The sequence below is a fragment of the Porites lutea genome, chromosome 5, assembly GCF_958299795.1.
Source record: "Porites lutea chromosome 5, jaPorLute2.1, whole genome shotgun sequence".
NCBI classification, from domain to species: Eukaryota; Metazoa; Cnidaria; class Anthozoa; order Scleractinia; family Poritidae; genus Porites; species Porites lutea.
Window position 1 is genome coordinate 35,942,211 of NC_133205.1, and position 20,634 is coordinate 35,962,844.

A 20,634-nucleotide genomic window follows, 5' to 3' on the forward strand; every position below is an offset into this window, starting at 1 on the left:
CAGTCTCAGAAGTCTTTGCATTTTGGAACTGTTTTGGGAGACAAGTTTTGACCCAGTTTCCAGCAAAACCTGACAATACGGTAGCCTTCTCAAACAGTGACACAGTGCAATTCAACACGGCTCCGACCTAAATCCCACGCACAATCTCAAAATTGCCAATACGTTTCACGTGTTTTGCTTTACTATCATTTCCAGGTGGAATTCCAGTTTACGCTGTTGACAGAAACTCTCTACACACCCCTCCCACCATTTCTTCTGAAAGACGTCAGACACCACAGTCACCCCACTGTACTTGCTGTTGAAGTAAAGGATATGAAGCATGGTGCATCACATTATTGGTCTTTGGCAAAATTAAGGTAAGGATTCTAAGAATAGCTGCTTTCTCTTTGACTTTCTCTCATGGCTCAAGAACTCGACATCTTTAGTCGGTACTCGGACAACAACCGCCGAACTTTGGGTCTAGTTTTGCAGAAAAGTGTAGAAATGAAAGCCGTGACAAGAGGATCACTGTTATAATGCTGAACACAACAATTACCGTTATAATGACAGTAACAATGCGTTGTTGCAAGGGGGCAAGAGAGGGGTTTTCATTTTCTTATTTAGTGCGCTACACTTCTTCTTCTTAAGATTAAAATGGGATTGTTTCTCACACGGTTTTAAGTTCAGTTCAAGACAGAAGTATGTTTTCTGAAATCAGCTACAGCACAAAGTTCAAACTATTATTTCAACTTTTTAGGGACAGGTTGGAGGACATGCGTTTCATGTACGAGACAGTTGCAGAGACCGCCGGTCACATTTCTTTTGATTCTGTTGACCCTTTCTATGACTCGCTACCTTGGTTCAGGTTGATTGGAAGGTATGTGAGCATTTTGAATATTAAAGTTGCTCATCACTTGTCTTTGCTTTCTCCTCGCCCTTTGAACTTGTCGTACTACTTCAATTTCTCGCCAGGCGCACGTAATATTTTCTCGCCCTTTGGTCTTGTTGCATTTAACCCCCACCCCCCTTGCTGTTGCTCCATTTTCCCATTCTCTACATTTGTTGCATTTTCTCGTTATTTCTTCTTCTCCCGCGTATTGCCGCACTCCGTTTCATCCAGCTGTTTGCACTAGTCGCTCTTTTCCTTGCCCATTGCATTCTTCCCTTGCGATTTGCACCGTTTGTGCGTTTTTGTTCTGTTATTTTAGTCTTGTTTTTTGTTTCAATTGTTATTTTTTTTTTTGCGTGTAAGCTTAACTGACAACCAAAATGAAATTCATAAGCTGCTGTCAGTTTTGATTAATCGACAACTAGCGCTTGAAGTGACAGCCCGGTGACCTCTTTAAGGTGCCCAACATAACCCTATGAATTTTGCAGCTCACAGATGCAGTAAACTATGCATTGAAGGGCTCCTACTGTCGGTTTCAGGGAGAGAGGGTTTCTCAGGGTTAAGCTGTTAACTGTCTCTTCCCTCCATTTCTTTTTCTAGATCTTTCGTTTATCTGAGTAACTTGGTGTTTGGTGTGCCGCTGGAGCAATCAGTACCAATTATCAGTGAGTCAGGGGACATACAAGGTCATCTAACCCTCAGCATTCAGCAGTGCACAGGTAAGACCTAACGAACTTGAAAACCCGAGCAATCCATTTATTCTACTTCCAATATCGCGCATCCTTTCAGCGTCAAAAATCAGGTCATTTTTGGAAATATTCGAAGAAAAAAAGCCTATGGCTTTATATGAGTTCGCGTTACAGTACGGTATCGATTTGCGGCGTATATCGTTATAGGAGATATGCTCGTGGTCTTGTTTTGCTTGTGTCTCCACTCTTTTGTGCACTTTCTTGTCCTTACTTTCCTTCCTGTTTGCGCGTTTGCTGAAGGATACTGGCTTAGTTGGTTGCCAGCGACTGATGTGAAGATGATGGCTAACTTGAGCTCGTTCGTGTTCTGTTACCCGTTAGTATCTACCGTTAAATTTCTTACAGCATTATTCTCTAGTATAAACAAAACTACTAAACAAATGATTATTAACGCAGTCTCTTTGGCCACCATTCAGTGTACAGATATTGTCTCTCTTCTGTTTCCTTTAAACAACTTGAGTCATGTTGTCTCCACTTTGGTGCACAAATAGTAAGAAAGTCCGTGATACTAGGCCATAGCAGGCAGATAGGCAAATCATCTGTAGAATTTTTCCGTAGCCCATAGCTGGGATTGATGGTTTATTTGATTTCTGTGGCAGATGACCGAACATGGGAGGTTGATGAAATGGGGCGGTCGTGTGTGATGTGGCTGGATTTTAGAGGTGATGATCGAGAAAGAAATACTAATGTCGAGGTTAGTATACTCAAAGTGAATGATATGATAAGAACACACAATTGAGAGAAATGGCTCAATTTCGAGTTGTCCAAAGCCTTCTCATCAAAGCGAGGCCAGATGCACAATCATTCATATATCCCTCGTTTGATCATGACAGCTGTCAAGTCGCTAAAACAAGGTAGAGGTAAAGAGTCCTTATTTTACGTCAGTAGCTCGAAATGGTCATCTGACTAACAATCCTGAGATCGACGGTGCGTTCAATTTACCACCCCCCCCCCCCGTCTCTGTATCAGTGCTCCGTTTTACCGGTATTTAAAACTACTTAAAGCTACACGGAAGGGAAAGAAGTTGAAATAAGGATTTGAGGTCTTCGTCCTGGGAATGGAACTCGGGACATCCCGCATAGAAGGCCTCGCACTTACCAACTACGCTTGTCCTTCCTCCTTATTCTCTAGATTAGGTAACTCGCTGGATTGGGCAAAAAAGCTAGTGTTCTAATCTGACTTAACTTTACAGGAGGCTGAGGAAGCCGCTCAAGCCGACGTGGTAACAGAGCCTCCGTTCTCCAAGGGAACACTTCATGTTGGCAAACCTTACGTGATCAACGTCACTGTGCTCCGAGCTCAAGGGATTTCAGCTCAGTATACTGACATCTTCTGTCAGATAAGGTGAAGATCTACCCTATTTACTTACTTTAAGAGGGCATTTTTTGGGGGGGTAGGGGGGGGGGCGGGGGGGATGATGTTGATTTGGGAAGGAAATACATTAGGGTAGAAAAGGCATACACATAACTGAACCAGTTAGTCCGCTAATGGGATCAGAGGCACCTTGTTGTGGTGGTGGACTATCTGGTAATTGTCTACCAATTATTCACTTCATATTTTAATTTTTAACAATCCTCAAATCCAATTGTGTCCAATTTTCCGACATTTTTAATACCCTCTAAATTTTATACATTAAAAACATTCAAAAAATCATCCAAAAATTTTCCAGTAATTATTGAACCAAGGACTCCAATCTAATTGAGTTATTTTTCGATTGAATTAAATCTTGGCTACATAGTTAAGAATAAGGGCGGAAATAAACGAAGAGCAGTGCTTTTAAGGAGACTCTCTCCTCAATGGAAATGGCGGGTTGTTAAAGTTTTTTATCCGTATAGTTTATTGCTGGCCTTGTGTACCGGTGGGGCCTGGCTACTGAAAAGCCGTGATTCTTTGCCTTTTATAGATTTCTTTGTAGCGAGGAAGATGAAGGATTTTCTACTGAGCCAGTATCCAATAAACGTAGTGGTGATCCTTTGAGTTTCAACTTTAGCCAAAAGGTATGTTTTCAAATCAGGCAACTGGTTGCGATTCAGATTCAATATTTTTTCAACTCTTTTGCACTATTAACGCTTAAAGATTTTACTATATACACATTACAATATAGTACAAGAACAAAAAAAAAATAGAACAAATTACATAAATGATTAAAGGTGAAATGTGTGCAATGACCAAATTAGCTTAAGCTTTCGAGTATATCACTGCCACGTGCAGTTAACTGGGGTAGACATTTACGTAAAATTACAATAAATAGTGGGGGGGGGGGGGATAGTGCAAACTCTTACGTATGTAAAAAAACAATAGAAAGTGATTGATAGTATAGTAATAATGTAGTAGTAATGTTGTGTTGCACGCGGTTGATCTGTTGTCCAAACTCTTACTTATACAAAAAAAATATATATATAGAAGGTGATAGATAATAGTAGTGATGTAGTAGTGACGTTGTGATTTTATGTAGTTAACTGGTTGTGACGTTTCTTTTTGCGCAGGTCGGAGTCGTGGTATCAAGGGAATTCATAGATTATATCAGTACCAAACCACTGCAGGTTGAAGTGTTTGGTCATTATCAACATCATCCACACAATCTACCCAGTAAGCACCTTCCAAGGTATGATTATTAAACAAACCCGTCCAAGTTCTTGTCAAAAGGGACGTTACGATCCTACAACGGCGACGCCAATGAAAACGACGTCCCTGAAAAATAGACTTCGCTCCTTTCAAACTCATTTTTCGCGATTATTCCAAGTCACCCAGCTACTTAAAGGGACAGGTTCACGGTTAAGCGCATGCTCATTGATTACACTACTTTTTTGCATTTACCGTTAATTCTATCGGTTAATATTTCCACTCACATGTATCTCAGCGATCTCAGAGTGTATTTCAAAGTAAGTAGGATGGAGGAGTCGTAAAATGGCAGAAAAATTAGTGGATTATGCCAACACTACCGACGTTGAATTTATTGTTGACCCGAAGGTTTTATTCCGTGGTTGATTAATTTACAGTTATTTGCACATAAGTTGATCAAGTGACTGCCAGGGGAGTGTACAGAGCGGTTCTTCGACATCATTATGACATGATCATTTTGCTTTCATAGACGATACAGCATGTAGCGGCAGAAAAACAGCATATTGATAAATGAGCATGCGCTGAACCGGGACCCTGTCCCTTTAAAAAAAGGGAAATCAGGTTGAAGAGAGGGGACCACGTCCGAGTTCAGACGGAGATAGTACAAACTATCGTCTTGCCGTCCCCGTTCTCAAGTACACTTAAAATTCGGTCATTTCACGTCGTAGTTAAGTATGAATAATGGCAAAGAAATGTACTAAAAAGTGTGCTTCTAGTTCGAAGTTGTTGTTTTGCTGTATAAAAATTTATTTATTTTTTGAAGTTTCCGTCGCCGTCGCCGTCGCCGTCACCGTCGTAGTTTCGTAAGGTCCCTACTGAGTCATTAGGCAGGCACATTTGATTAGTTTTAGTGCCCTGTTCAACCACAGAAAACAAAGGAGTCGTTTCTTACTACCGTATTTATTCGATTAACCGCCCTGGGCGCTTATTAAATTTTTGGACCTTGAGAGTGGGCGTTTATTCGAGGTGGGCGCTTATTCGAGGTTGGGCGCTTATTAAATTTTCAACATTTTCAGCAAGTGTAGTATGTGTATTTTCGAACAAAACAATAAATGGTAATAACAGAACGCGAACTTTTAACAAAGCAAGGTTCCTGAAAAATACTTTGAAGAAAACTCCGTTTTCGGGGAAGTCTCTTATTAGTACTTATTCAATTTTAGGGGTGGTCGCTAATTTGAGTTTGAGTGGGAGTGAGAGGAAGGTGTGGTGGGGTGGGCGCTTATTTGAGTTTGATTGGGAGGAGGAGGGGGTGGGCGCTTATTCGAGGCTGGGCGCTTATTAACTTTTTCTGCCTTTAGGATGGGCACTTATTCGAGGTGGGCGCTAATTCGAGGTCTGGCAGACCGGGCTACCCGCCTTGACTGGTCACCCACCTATCGTGTAAACGTGATCAAATTAAAATGAGAGATTATATGGACAGGCGGGTTACCCCACCTAAGCGAGTTACCTCACCTACCTGGGGTCCCCCACCTCCATGTAAACAGGCCCTAATTGTAGCAGATCGTTTCGTGCTGCGAATTTAACTTGAATAAATCAAAGTCAGACAAATAAAGGCTTCTCTGCGCTTTACTAGTACAGCATCTTCACTCCCCAAAAGCACTGAATGTGCTGGTCCCTATCTATAGTAAACCTTAATTTTTTCACAAGAGAAGACAGTATCATTATTGTACAGAAGCACTAACTTACGTTGGCTCACCTATATTGTTCTTTTGTCAGGGCTATTGTGAAAGAAGGCAAATTGGAATCTAAGTCTGTAAAAGGTAACTTGAAATTGGAGTCTTGTATGTTAAGCAGTGTACAAGGTTTAGATGGTGGTATTCGTAGGTTTAGTGGTATTTTTCAGTTACAACTTCAACACTTACATTCGTTAAGTCTGTTTGGTCAGCTATTTCCAAGCCGACAATGGTCTCGGAGTGCTCTCGAAGCCGGTCGTGGAAACTTGTGTCCAAGAGCAAAAAACGTCCAACTTAATTTTGTTAATACTGTAAACTGACCCTCAAGTTTTTTCGCCTTTACTGTAGTGAAAACCTAATTAGAGAAAAATATCAACGCGCACGTTAAGGTTCAACATGACGGTCTCCGGTCTCCGGTACAAGAGTTGCACACATATTCTTTGAGTAAAAGAGACATACTCTTGTTGTCACATTTTCGAGTTACCCACTGGCGAGCAGGATTTGGTCGTCAAGGCTGATTACCCAATGATTCCTTTTCTGGCGACAAGGTTTTCATGTCTTTAACGTTTTGACGCCATTATATTGTCTTTTGTGCTGCAGACGCTCCAGCCTCGACTTCTATTCCGCGCCAAATCTGGTAAGGGAAAAAGTGGTCGCCTTTTATTGAGCGATTTTGTATTTATCATTTTGGTTATCTTTTCCAGTGTGAGTATTAAGTAGACCAACTAGAACTGAGTAATCTCTTACCTGTGACGGCGGTTTAATATTCCCATTCAAATTAAGGATGTCGACCAGTTATCTTTTGGACTTCCTCTTTATTTATCTATCTATTATCTTTTGTTGTACACTTTTTATTGATTTGAAATATATGAAATGAATCATATTTTGAACTGCGGGTTAACATGATCTTCACAGTTAAGTGAACAAACTGAGCGATGGTTCATTTAACTGCGAAGATCATGTTCACTTTCGTACACTCCTTATTGTTGCGTGTCGTATACTTTTAGTGGAAGAAAATTTGTTTGATTTTTTCAGTGAAAACGAAGAAGGAACGCTGAAGTTTGATTTACTCGTGTGGGTTGAAGTCGTTGAAATGTCACCTTCTGGCGAGTAAGTTCGACCTTTCGATGATATGTTCAAATCTGACCGATTAGCCTACGAGCAAGTTCTCCTATTTGGGCGAGCCTCGCGAGAACGGGCGAGCGAGGGGCCGATGAAAGGCGCGTTCTCGCGAGACTCGCTTCGCTCGCCCAAATAGGAGAGTTTGCTCGCAGGCTACTGACCGATGGGTGGCCTTCGCAGTATATCAACACTACACTAGATACCTCTTTTGTCGCCACAAAAACAATTTCAGATCTTCGCCGATCAATATCCCCCAAAATGGAGAGCTTGCTCGGAGGCTAATATTCACCGATTAAGGCTGCACAGCTGCATTTCAGATTTTGAAAGGAGAAAGTCAAGCAGACTTGTCGAGGAAGCACGAACGAGGAGAGCTGTGTGACATTACTGTAGCACTAAACAGCGTTTTCTGTTTAAACAGACTTTTTCTTGTTGGGAATTTACACTGTTTTCGTAATGTGGTTAGTTTTGGACCAGTGTAACTGCTTTGAAGAAGCAACACGCGTTGCGCGTCTTGGCAGACGAGACTGCAGGGATTTACGGTGATTTAGATCGAGGCTAATGGCCTAAGCCGGGTTTTACGGAAGACGATCAGGCAGTTTTCGTTACCATAACAACTCGTATTCTCAAGCAACTTTTACCGGGGATCTAAGGTGTTTTGAATCTTTGTTTTTATTGGCCATTGTTATGCTAGAGACGTTTTAGTCGTCTAGACGCAGTAAAAAAACGTCTGAGACGTTAAAGTTTTCTGGGGTAAAAACGGGACTGAACGCATAGAAGTATACGAGTTGGACATAAATACGTCCCAGTTTACGGCGTCCCGTTTTTATATTAGACGCATTTAACATCGGAGGCGTTTTCAAACGCGTTTAATAGGGGCTGACTAGCTCTAGCAACATACACTTGCAGACTTTGCTGCTGACCAAAACTGAGGGAAGCTTTGTTTCAGAGCGGTCTTTTCTTTTGTTGTAAACTAGGTGAAGGCTTTTTAAAGGTACTTAACTGACAACTGAAACGAGTATGCAACGCACCCTGCCCAGCAATCGTGAAGAGACAAAGGAACTGACTGATTTCGGTTTTTATACTTTTAGCTACTTCCCTTGCGTTCTCAGACGAAAGGGTGAAACCAGTCCATGTGGTGGCGTTTTTCTTCTCCATCAGGTAGTATATCTTGGTTTTCATAGAGCTCACGTATGATACCTCCCGTGTACATTTGGAAACCAGATCGGTTTTGAGTAGAAAAATTCCACGATTTGCTTGCCTGTTTTTTAATTAATTAATATTTGTATTTATTTTAACATTTGTTCAGGGAATCCAAAGACGGCTCGTGATCACAGTGATACACGAGAATAACCCAGACATTAGAATACGCAGAGTAATGGATGTGGTGGTTGGTAAGCGGATTAAGAATTGTTTTTTTTTTCTTGTGAGAAGCTTCCCGACTTAAAGAGAGTTATATCTTTGAAAATAAAGCCAAAAACTGTGGCTGTGTTCTTGATAGTTTTTATTTCTTTACAGGTCGTGTACGCACGTCCCTTACCCCTCCCCCACTTGGGGAAGGTTCGCTTCATACAGTCTCTTTAAACGTGTTGTCACCTCAAGTCCAGTCTCACCCAGACGAAAATAAATCCGTATTCAGGTTCGAGGCGGCCTGGGACTCGTCTCTTCATAACTCTATCTTATTGAATAGGTACAGTTAAATGGTTGTCCTTCTTTCATATTGTGATTTGTGTCAACTGCAAAATGTAAAGCCACTGTCTCTGACTACAGTTTTTCAGTGTGATGTTTACCCCTTTCGATTTATTGTATTTTTTTATTCTTATGTTTCCTAGTAGTAGTGATTTAGTTTTTAGTTAGGAGCTTGCGAATATGTCTGTTATAGATGTTGCAAGATGATATACGTAAATGTAAATGATTTCTATTACAGTCGGCGACAAAATTGTCATGTGAGATACAGCCCTCAAATTGGGTACTTCGGAGAACTAAACAATCTGCACCCCGTCCTTCCCTCCGTTCAAAGTTGGGGTGTTTGTTGTTTTTCTATAGATCTCGTACAGCGTCTCAGCATTGCTTGAGGTTTAGGTAACGGAAAGCTTCATTTTTCTCTTTAAAAGTCGGCAAAATGTCAGTAAGGCCCTCTAGGGTCCTGTCGCCGATTGTAGACAGAATAGTGCATATTAAAAACCGAGTTAAAATGGTTAAGTTAGTTCTTGGAATCTTGGTTCCCATATGGCTTAATCATCATTACCTGATCTCATTGACGTGACAGTAACGGCAATCGTTACGATGAAATAGCAAACGTCTTGTTTTCATAATAACTCGTGCTTTAAGTCAGTGATGAGCAATGCGTCCACAATGTACTCAACTCAGCGCTGCCATTTGTGACTTTTCAGAGTGACACCACCAGGGGAACTTGTGTTTGTTACCATGTCAGCTTATCTTGAGGTTGGTTCATTTTGAAACATGCTATTTATCTCTTGCATGGATTAATAATAGGCTGTTTAGCATTTAATCGGAAAACTTCGACTATTTCCGTCAGATCTTGCAAGTTTCACTCCCACAGCACTTTCCACATACATCCCACAGGCCGTTTGTAGAACTACAGTGGCACATTACTGGTTGAAATGCGTAAGTGAAACAAGCATTGTGGGATTTTTGAATCATCTTTCAAGGAATCCTTTCAATGTTGACATTTTTTGTTTAGGAAAACGAAATGAGTATATCAACCATAGTACTCTGACTTTGGATGTAGAGAGAAAACAACCTCAGTTTCCGAGTTTTCCTAGCAGTTTTTGAGATGTTATACCAAGGTTTTTGATAATCTTTGCTTGTTGTCCCTAAGAGAAATTTGTAAATAACAATGTTGAAATGCAAATACGGCGTATTAACACTATTAAAATGTAAAGTTAAAAATCCAGCTTTCCCCGATCAGCAACATTAGGGAGCTTTAGCATCGACGACGGCAACGGCAGCGAAAACGTCGGTTTTAAAATGAATTCCCGTTTTTTCAATCTTTGTCGCGTTTATTCCAATTTGCTGAAAATGTCAAATGTAGGTGAATTTCTCTGGAGTTGATTTCTTGAGGAGCGCACTTAAGTTTAGAGAGAGAAAAAGAGATTCGTCGTGGCTCATAAAACTTGCAATTAGGCATTTTCACGTCGTAGACGTGCAAGGACGGTAAAGAAAAGTACAGAAAAGCGTGCTGCACGTGCAAAGTTGTTGTTTTGCGTAATAAACCCATTGCTTTTTTTACGTCCTCGTTGCCGTCGCCGTCGTCGTTGCTAAAGCTCCCTATTATCCCCAGGAGGGAGAGGCCCTCTCTTGTGTTTGTCTGACCGATTCATCACTGCCAGTGTGACGTCACATACTAACGGGCGAGATCTTCGGGTCGCTTGTGCAAGTTTACACAAGTAGATAAAAGTAACAACAAAGCGCACACACTTATGATCAAATAAGCGATGTATAGCAATATTTGCTTAGCTTTTAATCTTTTCCCCGACCTATCTTGTTCGAATGACTATGGTGTCCCTTGCAAATTTGCGCCAGCGACCTCAAGCTCTCGCCCGTTAGTACGTGATGTCACACTGGCAGTGATGAATAAGTCATAGACAAACACATGAAATCAATAGAGATGGCCCTCCCTCCTGATCATCCCTGTTGTTGAATTCTGAAGTACGAATTGTCATCCTCGATCAAACAAATGCTAGTTCATCCTTTAGCGTGACCATAAATCTTTTCACTTTGTAGCTAGATAACTGTTGCCAAACGTGTTGCATTACCAAGGACATTGCGCTTTCCGTATTCGGTAGGGACTCCAAGACAACCCCCAGGTAAGGCTGCAGATGAGTTGGAAAACGTGTCCCTTGAAAAATGCCATTCCTTAATGACGTTGTGACATATTCAGCTGATAAGATTCTATATTATTACTTCTTTGCAGGTCCGCCTGGGGTATCTTTAGCTCGTCAAGGCGTCCCGAAAAGTGAGTAACCATACTTTTGTAGCAATTTTAGACTTCCAGTTTCTAGTTTGCACTGTACGAAGTGAAATTACCAGTAGGTTCAGAGCAAAATTGGAGCGATGACCCTGAGGGAGTTGCGCATGAGTAGTGCAGGGTGCACCGAAGTAGTGTAGGGTGCACCGAATTATCCTTTTTGCGGAGGAATTCCATTTGCGAGCTCGACCTTTCTCGCGCGCTCCCCTCTCGAGGACCTATTCTACTGAGTCAGTTATGCGTTTGTAATGAAAGAGTGATAATTGGCCATTTTGATGCTGGAGACTGGGTTGGTGTTGTGTCGAATTGTACCATGGGAATGCTTTGGGCGATGAATTTTTGAACAGTTTTACTTTGTTTATTTGTTTTCCTTTATTCTTTAGTGATAAACTCAGTGATATATTTGAGCTTGTTCTTCATCCCGCTGATGAACATGGCCAGCGTAAGTATGATTCCGAGCATGCTCATTCTTCAGACTATCAGTTGTAATGAAGTTAATCTTTTCTTGATAACTTATCGTCGACCATAAAAAGGTTTTGACTTGAGCTTACCTACTATGTAAAACTAGACAAAACAAAACGCTTTTTTGAGGATGTTGACTGAGATTTACACATGAAGTGTTAAGACCGACGAATATTTAAGTTGCGTCATGATGTCCATGGCAGAAAAAAAATGGTTGTATGATAATAACTTGTTTTTTTTTTGTAGCAGTAAAGTTATTTGTTGTTTGGTCTTCGATAGCTTGTGACGCTTTTTCCTGATAAACAATTTGAATATTTCGTTTTTCAGTTATGAGGACAAAGAGGAGAATAGTGAAGGACACGTCCGGTATTTACGTGCGAGGAGAAGAGAACCTTGGAGAATGGCGACCAAGGGGTACTTCACTGATTGAAGAGCATCAGATACAGTTGGACAAGCTTGAACGAGTACAGGAGGTATAGATTATAGTATTAATATAAATATAATTTAATTAACTAGCAATATGTAATTATAACTTAATTATCTCCTCGCCTTATGAGGCTTTTCATGGATAATAAAACAAACAATTCAAATGGACCATAACATGGTTAAGAATCCCAAATGGTAGGAGGCGAACCAGTTGGCTATTTTACAAGCGTCACCGAGAATTTGAACACGCGCGAGACTATCGAGATCAAATCCAGCTAGCGGTCAGGGCTGGACTTGGACCCTGTGGTCTCTGTATCTTCATTGTGTGTTAGGGTGTTTGAAATCCGACACCTTCTTCCTTGTCACGGGCGAGGGGGATTAAAACTTAAAAACGGATGTTGGAACCATTATCAACCCTTTATGTTTTTCAATCTTATTTTCCATAAATTTTACCCATGTTGTCTTTCCAAAGCCCGTTAAAATTCAACCCTTTTTCTTAATAAAAAAAAATCGCACTCTTGCTTTCTTCAATTTTATTCTTCCCTCTCATATTCCTACACGTGCTGCATCCTATGATCCCAACCCCCTTGCAGGGTGGCCGCCATTTTGAATAATTTCGTCCCAGCATCTCCTGTGTATACTTAACAATTATTCCTTGAGCCCGAATGGGCTCTGAGTCAATAGCCCATGAGGCCGAAGGCCGAATGGGCTATTGACTCAGAGGCCATGAGGGCGAGAGGAATAATTGTTTTAGTTTTTTTTCAAAGCCGGCGCTTTTCGCTACTAGTGGGCTATAACATATAGCCTAGTAGTAGCTCAACCAGTCAGAACGCAGCATTGATAATAGACCACTAGTTGGATTTTACTAATACTAATTATTTGTTTATTTTAATGATACGCTATAACCTGGAAGTTTTGTTTGTTAAAGGTGGCTAAAGCTCGTCATATTCTGTCTCTTGGTGACAAGCTGATGTCCTCTGACCGCCCCGACACGGTTGTGGTAGATCCGGGCATTTTCTCTGATGACAGTACCTACTCCAGCCGTAGTAGTATGGGTTCTATTTCCCTTTCCTCCTCGTTTCTCTCTGTTGCGTCACTTCCAGCCGGGAAGCCTCTGCGTTTTACAAGAGATGTTAACCCGGAGAAAGTCAAGGAGAAGTTACTAAATAAGGTAAGTATACATTTACGTACGTTTATTATTTTACTTCATTTTGTTGTCTTCGTGCAGTCTCTACCGACGAGTTCCTTGTCCTTACTTTGAATTCACTGTCATAGACTGTTTTGTTTTGTTTTGTTTTGTTTTAGTGTCTTCATCTCCTGACTTGGGAGAGGGATTTTAGTGAGCCTAAACCTTTAGTGAGTATGACGTTGCCCGGTATTTCACCGGCAAGTAATAATGAATGGAAATATTTGACTTGACTTCAGCTATTACACAATCTCGACAACTAATTATGGTCCCGCACTGGTCCTCGATCCGTAGTGGGATTTGATTACACTCGACTGATTTGACCGCCGCCCGGTTAGCTCAAATGGTTGAGCGTGGGTTTGTTGAGTAGGAGGCCCGGTTCAAAAACCCCGGCCGGACCCAACCGAAGGCAAGACCCTGGTGGCAGTGATTAAGATCTTGTCTCTGTTCAGATGATCTCGTCATTGTGTCGGCAGTTTCATGTAACCAGTGGCCTTATCTCCTTCATCCTTCTTCCGTTTGTTAATTAGAAAGGGGGTTAAAACAACCCACATTGCTGTTGGAAAAGAGCAGGGAAGGTTCGCCTGGTGGTCCAGTCTCCTGCCTCTGCTTCTGTCAAGACTTCACGTGTCCTGATTCGGCTAGGCCACAGTAAGCTCAGGGGCGGATCAAGAAAGTTCCGAAAGGGGTGGCCGCGATCCCTTGGCACCACCCCTAAATCCGCCCATGAAGCTCCGTCATAAAGGGACTGATAACGGCGCCCAGTGCGCGCTCTATTTTGACGTCCGAGTTTTTGCAGATTTATTACATGAACGTATGAAGACGCGACGTCTTATTGTTGTCATCTCAATTTCACTCACTAACTTGTTCATTGTCTGCGCCAGTATGTTAGTTGTGATTAGCTTGTTTGATCAGATTTGTTTTGACTTTACGACGCTCTCAGTTGTTAGCACTGAACTTCTGTTCCATGCCATGTGATGCACGTGTTCCTTATATTTCTTCTCCTTTATTTAGAATCCTACTCCATCGTCCGAGGATGGTTTGAACCAAAAGACTGACAAAGAGGCGGAAGGCCATGTGGAATTCTTCGTGCCGGAAGTAACTCATGTGAGAAAGAAGTAAGAGAACATTTACACCAGTATTAATGGCGCTATGTCACAATATTTTTTTGTTTGTTTGTTTGTTTTTGTAAATTAAAATTTAAAACCCTAAAACACATAAAGAGGAGAAGTCGTTACGTCATGTTGCCATGGTAGCAAAATTCCTAGATCTTCACAAACCGTGGTCCTGCAAATATGACAGAAAAAAAAAAAAAAACGAAAAATGGTAGCCCATACTTTTCTTCCATCGTTTGACAATGCAAATGGTCGTCTCTGTCAAGAAAGGTTTTTTTGGGATCCAGAAATTTTGCTACTATGATAATAAGACGTCACACTTCCCCTCTCTATTGGAATCAAATATAGTCATAAAATAATAGTTCCGTCTTATTTAGATTTATTCTACGGATATGCCTCAACTATAAGTGATATTTCTGGCTTTCGATGGCCAGGATGGAAACGGAGTACAGCTTGAAAAAATTGGGCCAACTTTTTCCAAGTTAACCTTCTGTGTTGTCGAAAAATGACCTAAAACCGGTCATGTATATTTAGCCCCGTTCGGGAGAAAATTATCACTGATCTGATTCAGTTGATTGGTTCGACGAGTCCAAAGTTCGACATCAGACGCAACAGACGATCTTAACTTAATTTAGGTGGACCCAACTTAGCGTTTCGTTCGTCTTATGAAAAATTCGACGTTTCGCCTAGGCCTGAGACTAACTGCTTCCATTATCTCCACAGCCCAGTAATAAGCAAACGAGGTTATCTTCATATTATGGACGACTGCAGCAGCAAGTGGAGCAAATGCTATGTTGTGAGTACAGTATTTTGCTTTAATTCTTTGCCGGAGATTACCCCAACAGCGTGCTCTCACTGGCCATTCTGAGGTCGCATGAAATCTAACAATAAAACAGTTTCTCGCCAAAATTTTCTAACCTGCAAATCTATAACGTGAGAGGGTAACAGTGCACCATTCCCCGCGAGTGTTGGCTGCTTGTATGGCTCCGGTTTCTGTCAAATATCTCATTGACTGGTCGCTTAGGAGACTAATTACTAATTTTATCTCCCTCGTTGTTTGGGCTCTTTTTCGTGCAACATTGATATCTGGGGAAATAAAATTTCACTTCAATTTTTATTGTTGTAGGTTGTTAGAAAGCCTTACGTCCTACTTTACCGTCAGGAAGGTGATCCGGTAGGTAAACGATTTTTATTGTTATTTTGATCTGATAAACGGCGAAATTGCAAGGCAACTACATGTTTTAAAATGGGTGGACTGAGGTTAAAATGTCGTATTTAGGTCTGAAATGGGTGAGCGTCCAAACGTTCTTGTTGCAAACTCCAACCAACAAAGTGGGAAGAGTACGTCTTCTGGGTTCCTTTGTTGCTGAGGGTTAATTTTGCTTTCTTGTCTTTCTCATATTAGACAACTTAAGCAACGTGACGACGCGGGGTCAACGAAAACAACAGAAAAGCGATAGGTTTAGTTGTAAAACAACAACTCTACACGTTTACCACACGTTTTTGTACATTTCTTTGCCGTCGCTGCACGATTACAATGTGAAACGTCCTAACTAAATGCGACGTTTACGACGAATTTTTCTTTTTCATCGTGAACTTGTACACAGCTCTTTAGAATGTAATTTCAGGAAAATTTGCCGATATTTGACCAAATGAGCGAGTAGAAATAATCGAGGAAAAATTTGCGCAAATTCACTTCATGTAAGTGACGTTTTTGCTGTGGTCGCAGTCCACTCTCTATTAGGGAGCTTTAGCAACGACGACGGCGACGGCGACGGCAGAGATACCGTCTCTTTTAAAATGAATCCCCGTTTTTTCACACTTTGTCGCGTTTATTCCAATTCGCTGAAAATGTCGAATGTAGGTGAATTTCCCTGGAGTTGATTTCTTGGGGACCTCACTCAAGTTTAGAAAGAAAAAGAAAAATCATCGTCGCTTGTTTAAATTTTCCTTTAAACGTGAAATTAGGCGTTTTCACTTCGTAGTCCTGCAGTGGCGGTAAAGAAATGTACAAAAAAGTATGATGTACGTGTGTAAAGTTGTTGTTTTGCTAATCAAACCTATTGCATTTTTGCCCGGTTCTCGTTGCGAAAGCTCCCTATTAGGGGGATTTGACACCAACGCCTCTTTTTAATTGCCGTTTCAAAATTCATCTCTCTTATTCCATGTGGTTCAATATGTCAAATGTTGGTGACTTTTCTGGGGTTGAATTCTAAAGCACTGTATGTAAAAAATAAAGGATTAGAAAATCGTAGTCTTGTTTTGTAGTCCTCAAGAAAACGTGAAAATTAGGCAGTTTCACGACGTGGTCGTGCAACGACGGCGAAGAGATGTACCAAAAAAACGTGCTGCACGTACAAAGTTATTGGCTTTAATTATAATCTAAGGTCTTATTTACATGGAGGTGGGGGACTCCAGGTAGTTGAGGTAACCCGCTTAAGTGGGGTAATCCACCTGTCCATATAATTTCTCATTTTAATTTGATCACGTTTACCTGGTAGGTGGGGTGACTCGCCACATTTCACCTCACCTTCCTGGGGTCCCCCACCTCCATGTAAACAGGCCCTAACGCTATGTTCACGCGACTATGCCGGATAGCAGTTGCTCTGGCTCGAAAACCATATCGGATAGGGCTATTTCCGTATTGCCGTCTTGCCAGCCATCTAATTGTGTATGAAAAAGGTGCCTCAAGAAACCGTTATCATGCCTCTGGTCAAAAATCCATTGTAATTACGTTCTATTTCTGTTGTTGTTGTTACTTTCAGGTTGAACAGTTCTTAGTTAATCTCAAGTTTTCCAAAGTGGAATGTCCAGAATATTTTGTGGTGAGGAATCTATGTACTTTTATCTTCCCTTCAGTCAACTATGGAAGCCTGAAATGTCGATGTAACTTTAAGTTTGAGATTAAATTAATAAGTAGATTAATTTTGAATTTGCCCACTTCTGGGAGTGAAAGTTGTAAAGATTTCAATTCCTTTCTTTTGTTATAGTTAAGAATAACTTGGTGTGTTTGTTTTGTTACAGACGTTCAGTGTTTTCTCAATCCGTACTAGACAGTGCAGATTCCTTGTCCGAACAACAACGGAGAAAGAAGAGGATACATATGACTGGTTGTACGCACTGAATCCGTTGTTAGTCGGCAGCATGAGGTGGGTAGAACACTGAAAATTTCGCTTTTAGAAGAGGATTTCCACAGCCATGTGTACTTATTTTTGCATGCAAATCGCTTTTACTCACATACACCAGCCTCCACGGAGAGAGGGCCATTAACCCAATTAAGCCTTTTCAGGACCCATGAGCCCCCGTGGCGTTTCTCATGGGCTCTTGGAGCCACCCCTCGTCTCCTGCGTCTCGCAACGTTCCTGGAGAAGCGTTGCGTGACCACTCAAATAGCGTCTGTGTAGAACTCCGGGATAAATGTCGTAGTTATTTACAAACAATCGAATTACTCGTCGAGTAAGGCTCCACACCTCCACGATGATGCGGCGCGTTTTGAATGTTTGAGTGTTAGGATGTCAGTTCAGATTGTCAAACTTGATTTTTACGCCTGAAGCCAGGAGCAAGGGCCTCCTGCTAGAGCTTCGCTATTAAATGCTGTCTACACTTTTTAACAACTGTCTATTTGTTTAACTTTTTATGACAGGTCCAGAAAAGGCAGCTTAAAACAGGGCGCACACAAGTGAAAGGGGCGCCAGGGAGATGCTTCAATAGATTCAGGTGGCCAGTGATGAATTCAGTCACCGCCTCTTTACGACAGACACTTCCCTAAAACGGGCAACTGGAGTTAGCTTCTGTTGTTCTTCGTTTTTAAAACTTTGTAATGCGGAGAACTCTTTTATTCGGACATGTCAGTTTGTCTTAAAGAGGACTGACTGACTGTACTGTGTATTGTAAAGTGCTGTGATGAATTCGTGTAATAGGCCATTACCGAGTTCCCCCAAGCCTCTGTTTTAAGACGAGGTTAAGTGCAAAACCTTTGCTATGAAAATGATTTTTTTATTCTTATGCAAATAACACTAATTTTAATCGGAAGTGGCTTATTCTGCGTACTGACCACAGGGTCTGAATTTGAATTAATGTTGAATTTCAAAATTTGAAAACCTGCAAGGTTAGATTAATATATTACCTTATGCTTTATAATTGATATGGATTCATTTTACATCCATTTGATCATACGCGGTATTTATGAGTTAATTCACCATTTCTGTGCGAGTTTGTTATCCTTCAGAATGGGATCGATTAAAAGCGTTCATGTTTTACAATAAAATAATAACAAATTATTTATAACAATCGATCTAATAGATTACTTAGGTAATAGTGAAAAATTTCCAATTTTGTTGCTGCATATCTCCATGCATTGTTCCTCGCACATTTGTAACTGTCGAGACACAATTTGTCGCTTGCCCCTTTTACTTTTTGCTGACTCAGGACAATAGTTCATTTTACAGTTATAGGTGGAAACGAGGCTGGAGTTGACCTTGTTTTGATACAATCCTTCCTGCGTTATTACGTTATTCGTGAAACGCATTGGCCGCGCGGGATAATGAGCCAAGGGACTAGGCAAACCTATTGCGACATTCGCTCAAAAGCGGCCATTTATGGAACAATGTTTGGAGAAGTGATAGTCAGTCTATATGGCTTTTTTGTACAATTTTTCGTTGATGAATAACCCGTTAGTGAACTCATTTATATTTTCAAATGAAACCAGACAGTAACTTCAAAGGTTGAAGATCATATTTTGGGGTAGCTTTTGGGGTAACGAGTTATTGAAGAAAATTTGCAATATTTGTTGGAACAATTATTTGTATTTTAATATTCCCCAACAGGTCGGCTGAATTGAGTTTATTGATCATAATGTACATAATAGGTATAAATCATTATTTAGAACTAAAACTTTCTCAAGTATTATTAGACATGAATATTGCATCACTGGTCAATTTTTAGTGTTAATTAGGGATGGATGCCTTTTCATAAACAAAACTTCCTCAATTAGGAGGTGGCTATTGGATAACTGACCTGTATTTTAAGTAATAAATGAGTTTTATAAGCACATTATTCGGCTTATAGGAGGAAGCGTCGTACCTACAACCAATTATTCAATGAGTTTTTTTTGATAAAAAAGGTATTAAGAAGATAGAGTGTGTTTACGTCGGTGTCTGTAAATAGTTTTCATTCTTAATAATTATGATCGGGGCCGAAGGCTAAGGCTGATAACGCTTACCGAGACCTTAATACTTATACTTGAAAGAGCTTATAAACCTGTGTTTTTTTTTCTGCGTGATGCTTTCTAGTATGTTCTTATTTTTTTGAAAGGAAAAAAAAAAACGAAAAGATAAGATCTAAAGAATCATTTTGTGGCTGCAGTTATTGTCAACAGTTAGTTAAAATTGAAGATCGTTAAAGTGATGTCTTTCTACATTTCTTTGCGTTCTGTTAAGCTAATAATTATCATTTCAAACTCGTGCGCAGAGGAGTGTCTTGAACCATGAGCTCTGATCGCCCTTGGCGGCATTATCATACCCAACATTACCCATATGACAGCTTGTGTTAAGCAAGTACTAGACTGTTCTTTTTCGGACTTCATACAGCACCTTCAGGGAGACACGATAATGTGTATAATGTTTGTGTAAAGCTAATACTTGACACAGTGTAGCATGCGTCACTGACGAAACTAAACTCTTGTTAACTTTTTCAGCGAAATAGCTTCCCCCGCAGGCGTTTTTGGGGAGATCGTATTTCGTCCTCCCCACAAACGCTGCTTAACCGATAACAACATTCCTTTCTCATTATGTTATTCGCCTGGTAAGTTACCAATCAACAGCTTTGAAATAAAGCGTTGACAGGCTAAACACGACTCATAAGCTCGTGGTAGTGTAAAAACGTGACCCTAGAATTACCGTTTACCTTTCTTTTCCTTTCTTCGCTAAGGTTATGCAATGTACGGAGTATTCTAAAATCTGACTAAATCTTACTTTTGCTGCTCTGAGTCTAACATTTATTAGAGGTCATAAAGCTGTCCCAGTGTTTCATGCAGATCGAGTAATATCAGGTCAACCTGCGGTCAAGGTCAGCTTTCCAGGATTTGGAAAGTACAATGTGATTGGCTAAGCCTTAGGAAAGGAAAGTTGTCCTCGGTTGAGCAGGCGTTTGTTGGGAGGGACGAAATACGAGCTCCCCTAAAAACGTTCTCGTGGGAAGCTATCTGCGAAACAGCGGCGAAATCCTTGTTCTGAACCCCAACCTGTGCACCAGAATCTGAGTACGCGCCATGATTGGCCTGTTAAAAAGGCCATTGTCGATTGGCCAATAAGGATGAAGAGAAATTCGAAACGCAATTCCGGTAATTGGTTGAGACCGTTGGGGGCCCAGAACAAAAATCACAGCGCTGCTTCGCAGACGTTACTAACCGAAGTCAAATTTCGT

The 20,634-nt window shown here is 40.9% G+C and overlaps 1 protein-coding gene across 1 annotated transcript in view; it reads left to right on the forward strand.

Moving 5' to 3' along the window:
• Positions 1-19,554, forward strand: part of LOC140938307 (kinesin-like protein unc-104) — a 40,122-nt gene extending 20,568 nt beyond the window's left edge. Inside the window, exons 30-54 of the mRNA XM_073387802.1 lie at positions 196-356; positions 737-856; positions 1,469-1,587; positions 2,217-2,311; positions 2,810-2,961; positions 3,521-3,614; positions 4,104-4,222; positions 5,956-5,999; positions 6,920-7,022; positions 8,123-8,192; positions 8,341-8,425; positions 8,550-8,721; positions 9,425-9,476; positions 10,779-10,861; positions 10,969-11,010; positions 11,406-11,464; positions 11,812-11,957; positions 12,839-13,081; positions 13,216-13,266; positions 14,111-14,214; positions 14,935-15,007; positions 15,338-15,385; positions 16,977-17,036; positions 17,236-17,360; positions 17,855-19,554. Coding sequence (XP_073243903.1) covers positions 196-356; positions 737-856; positions 1,469-1,587; positions 2,217-2,311; positions 2,810-2,961; positions 3,521-3,614; positions 4,104-4,222; positions 5,956-5,999; positions 6,920-7,022; positions 8,123-8,192; positions 8,341-8,425; positions 8,550-8,721; positions 9,425-9,476; positions 10,779-10,861; positions 10,969-11,010; positions 11,406-11,464; positions 11,812-11,957; positions 12,839-13,081; positions 13,216-13,266; positions 14,111-14,214; positions 14,935-15,007; positions 15,338-15,385; positions 16,977-17,036; positions 17,236-17,360; positions 17,855-17,894 — 2,460 coding nt within the window. The 3' untranslated portion in view covers positions 17,895-19,554. The remainder of the gene's footprint in view (positions 1-195; positions 357-736; positions 857-1,468; positions 1,588-2,216; positions 2,312-2,809; positions 2,962-3,520; positions 3,615-4,103; positions 4,223-5,955; positions 6,000-6,919; positions 7,023-8,122; positions 8,193-8,340; positions 8,426-8,549; positions 8,722-9,424; positions 9,477-10,778; positions 10,862-10,968; positions 11,011-11,405; positions 11,465-11,811; positions 11,958-12,838; positions 13,082-13,215; positions 13,267-14,110; positions 14,215-14,934; positions 15,008-15,337; positions 15,386-16,976; positions 17,037-17,235; positions 17,361-17,854) is intronic.
• Positions 19,555-20,634: the final 1,080 nt, after the last annotated feature.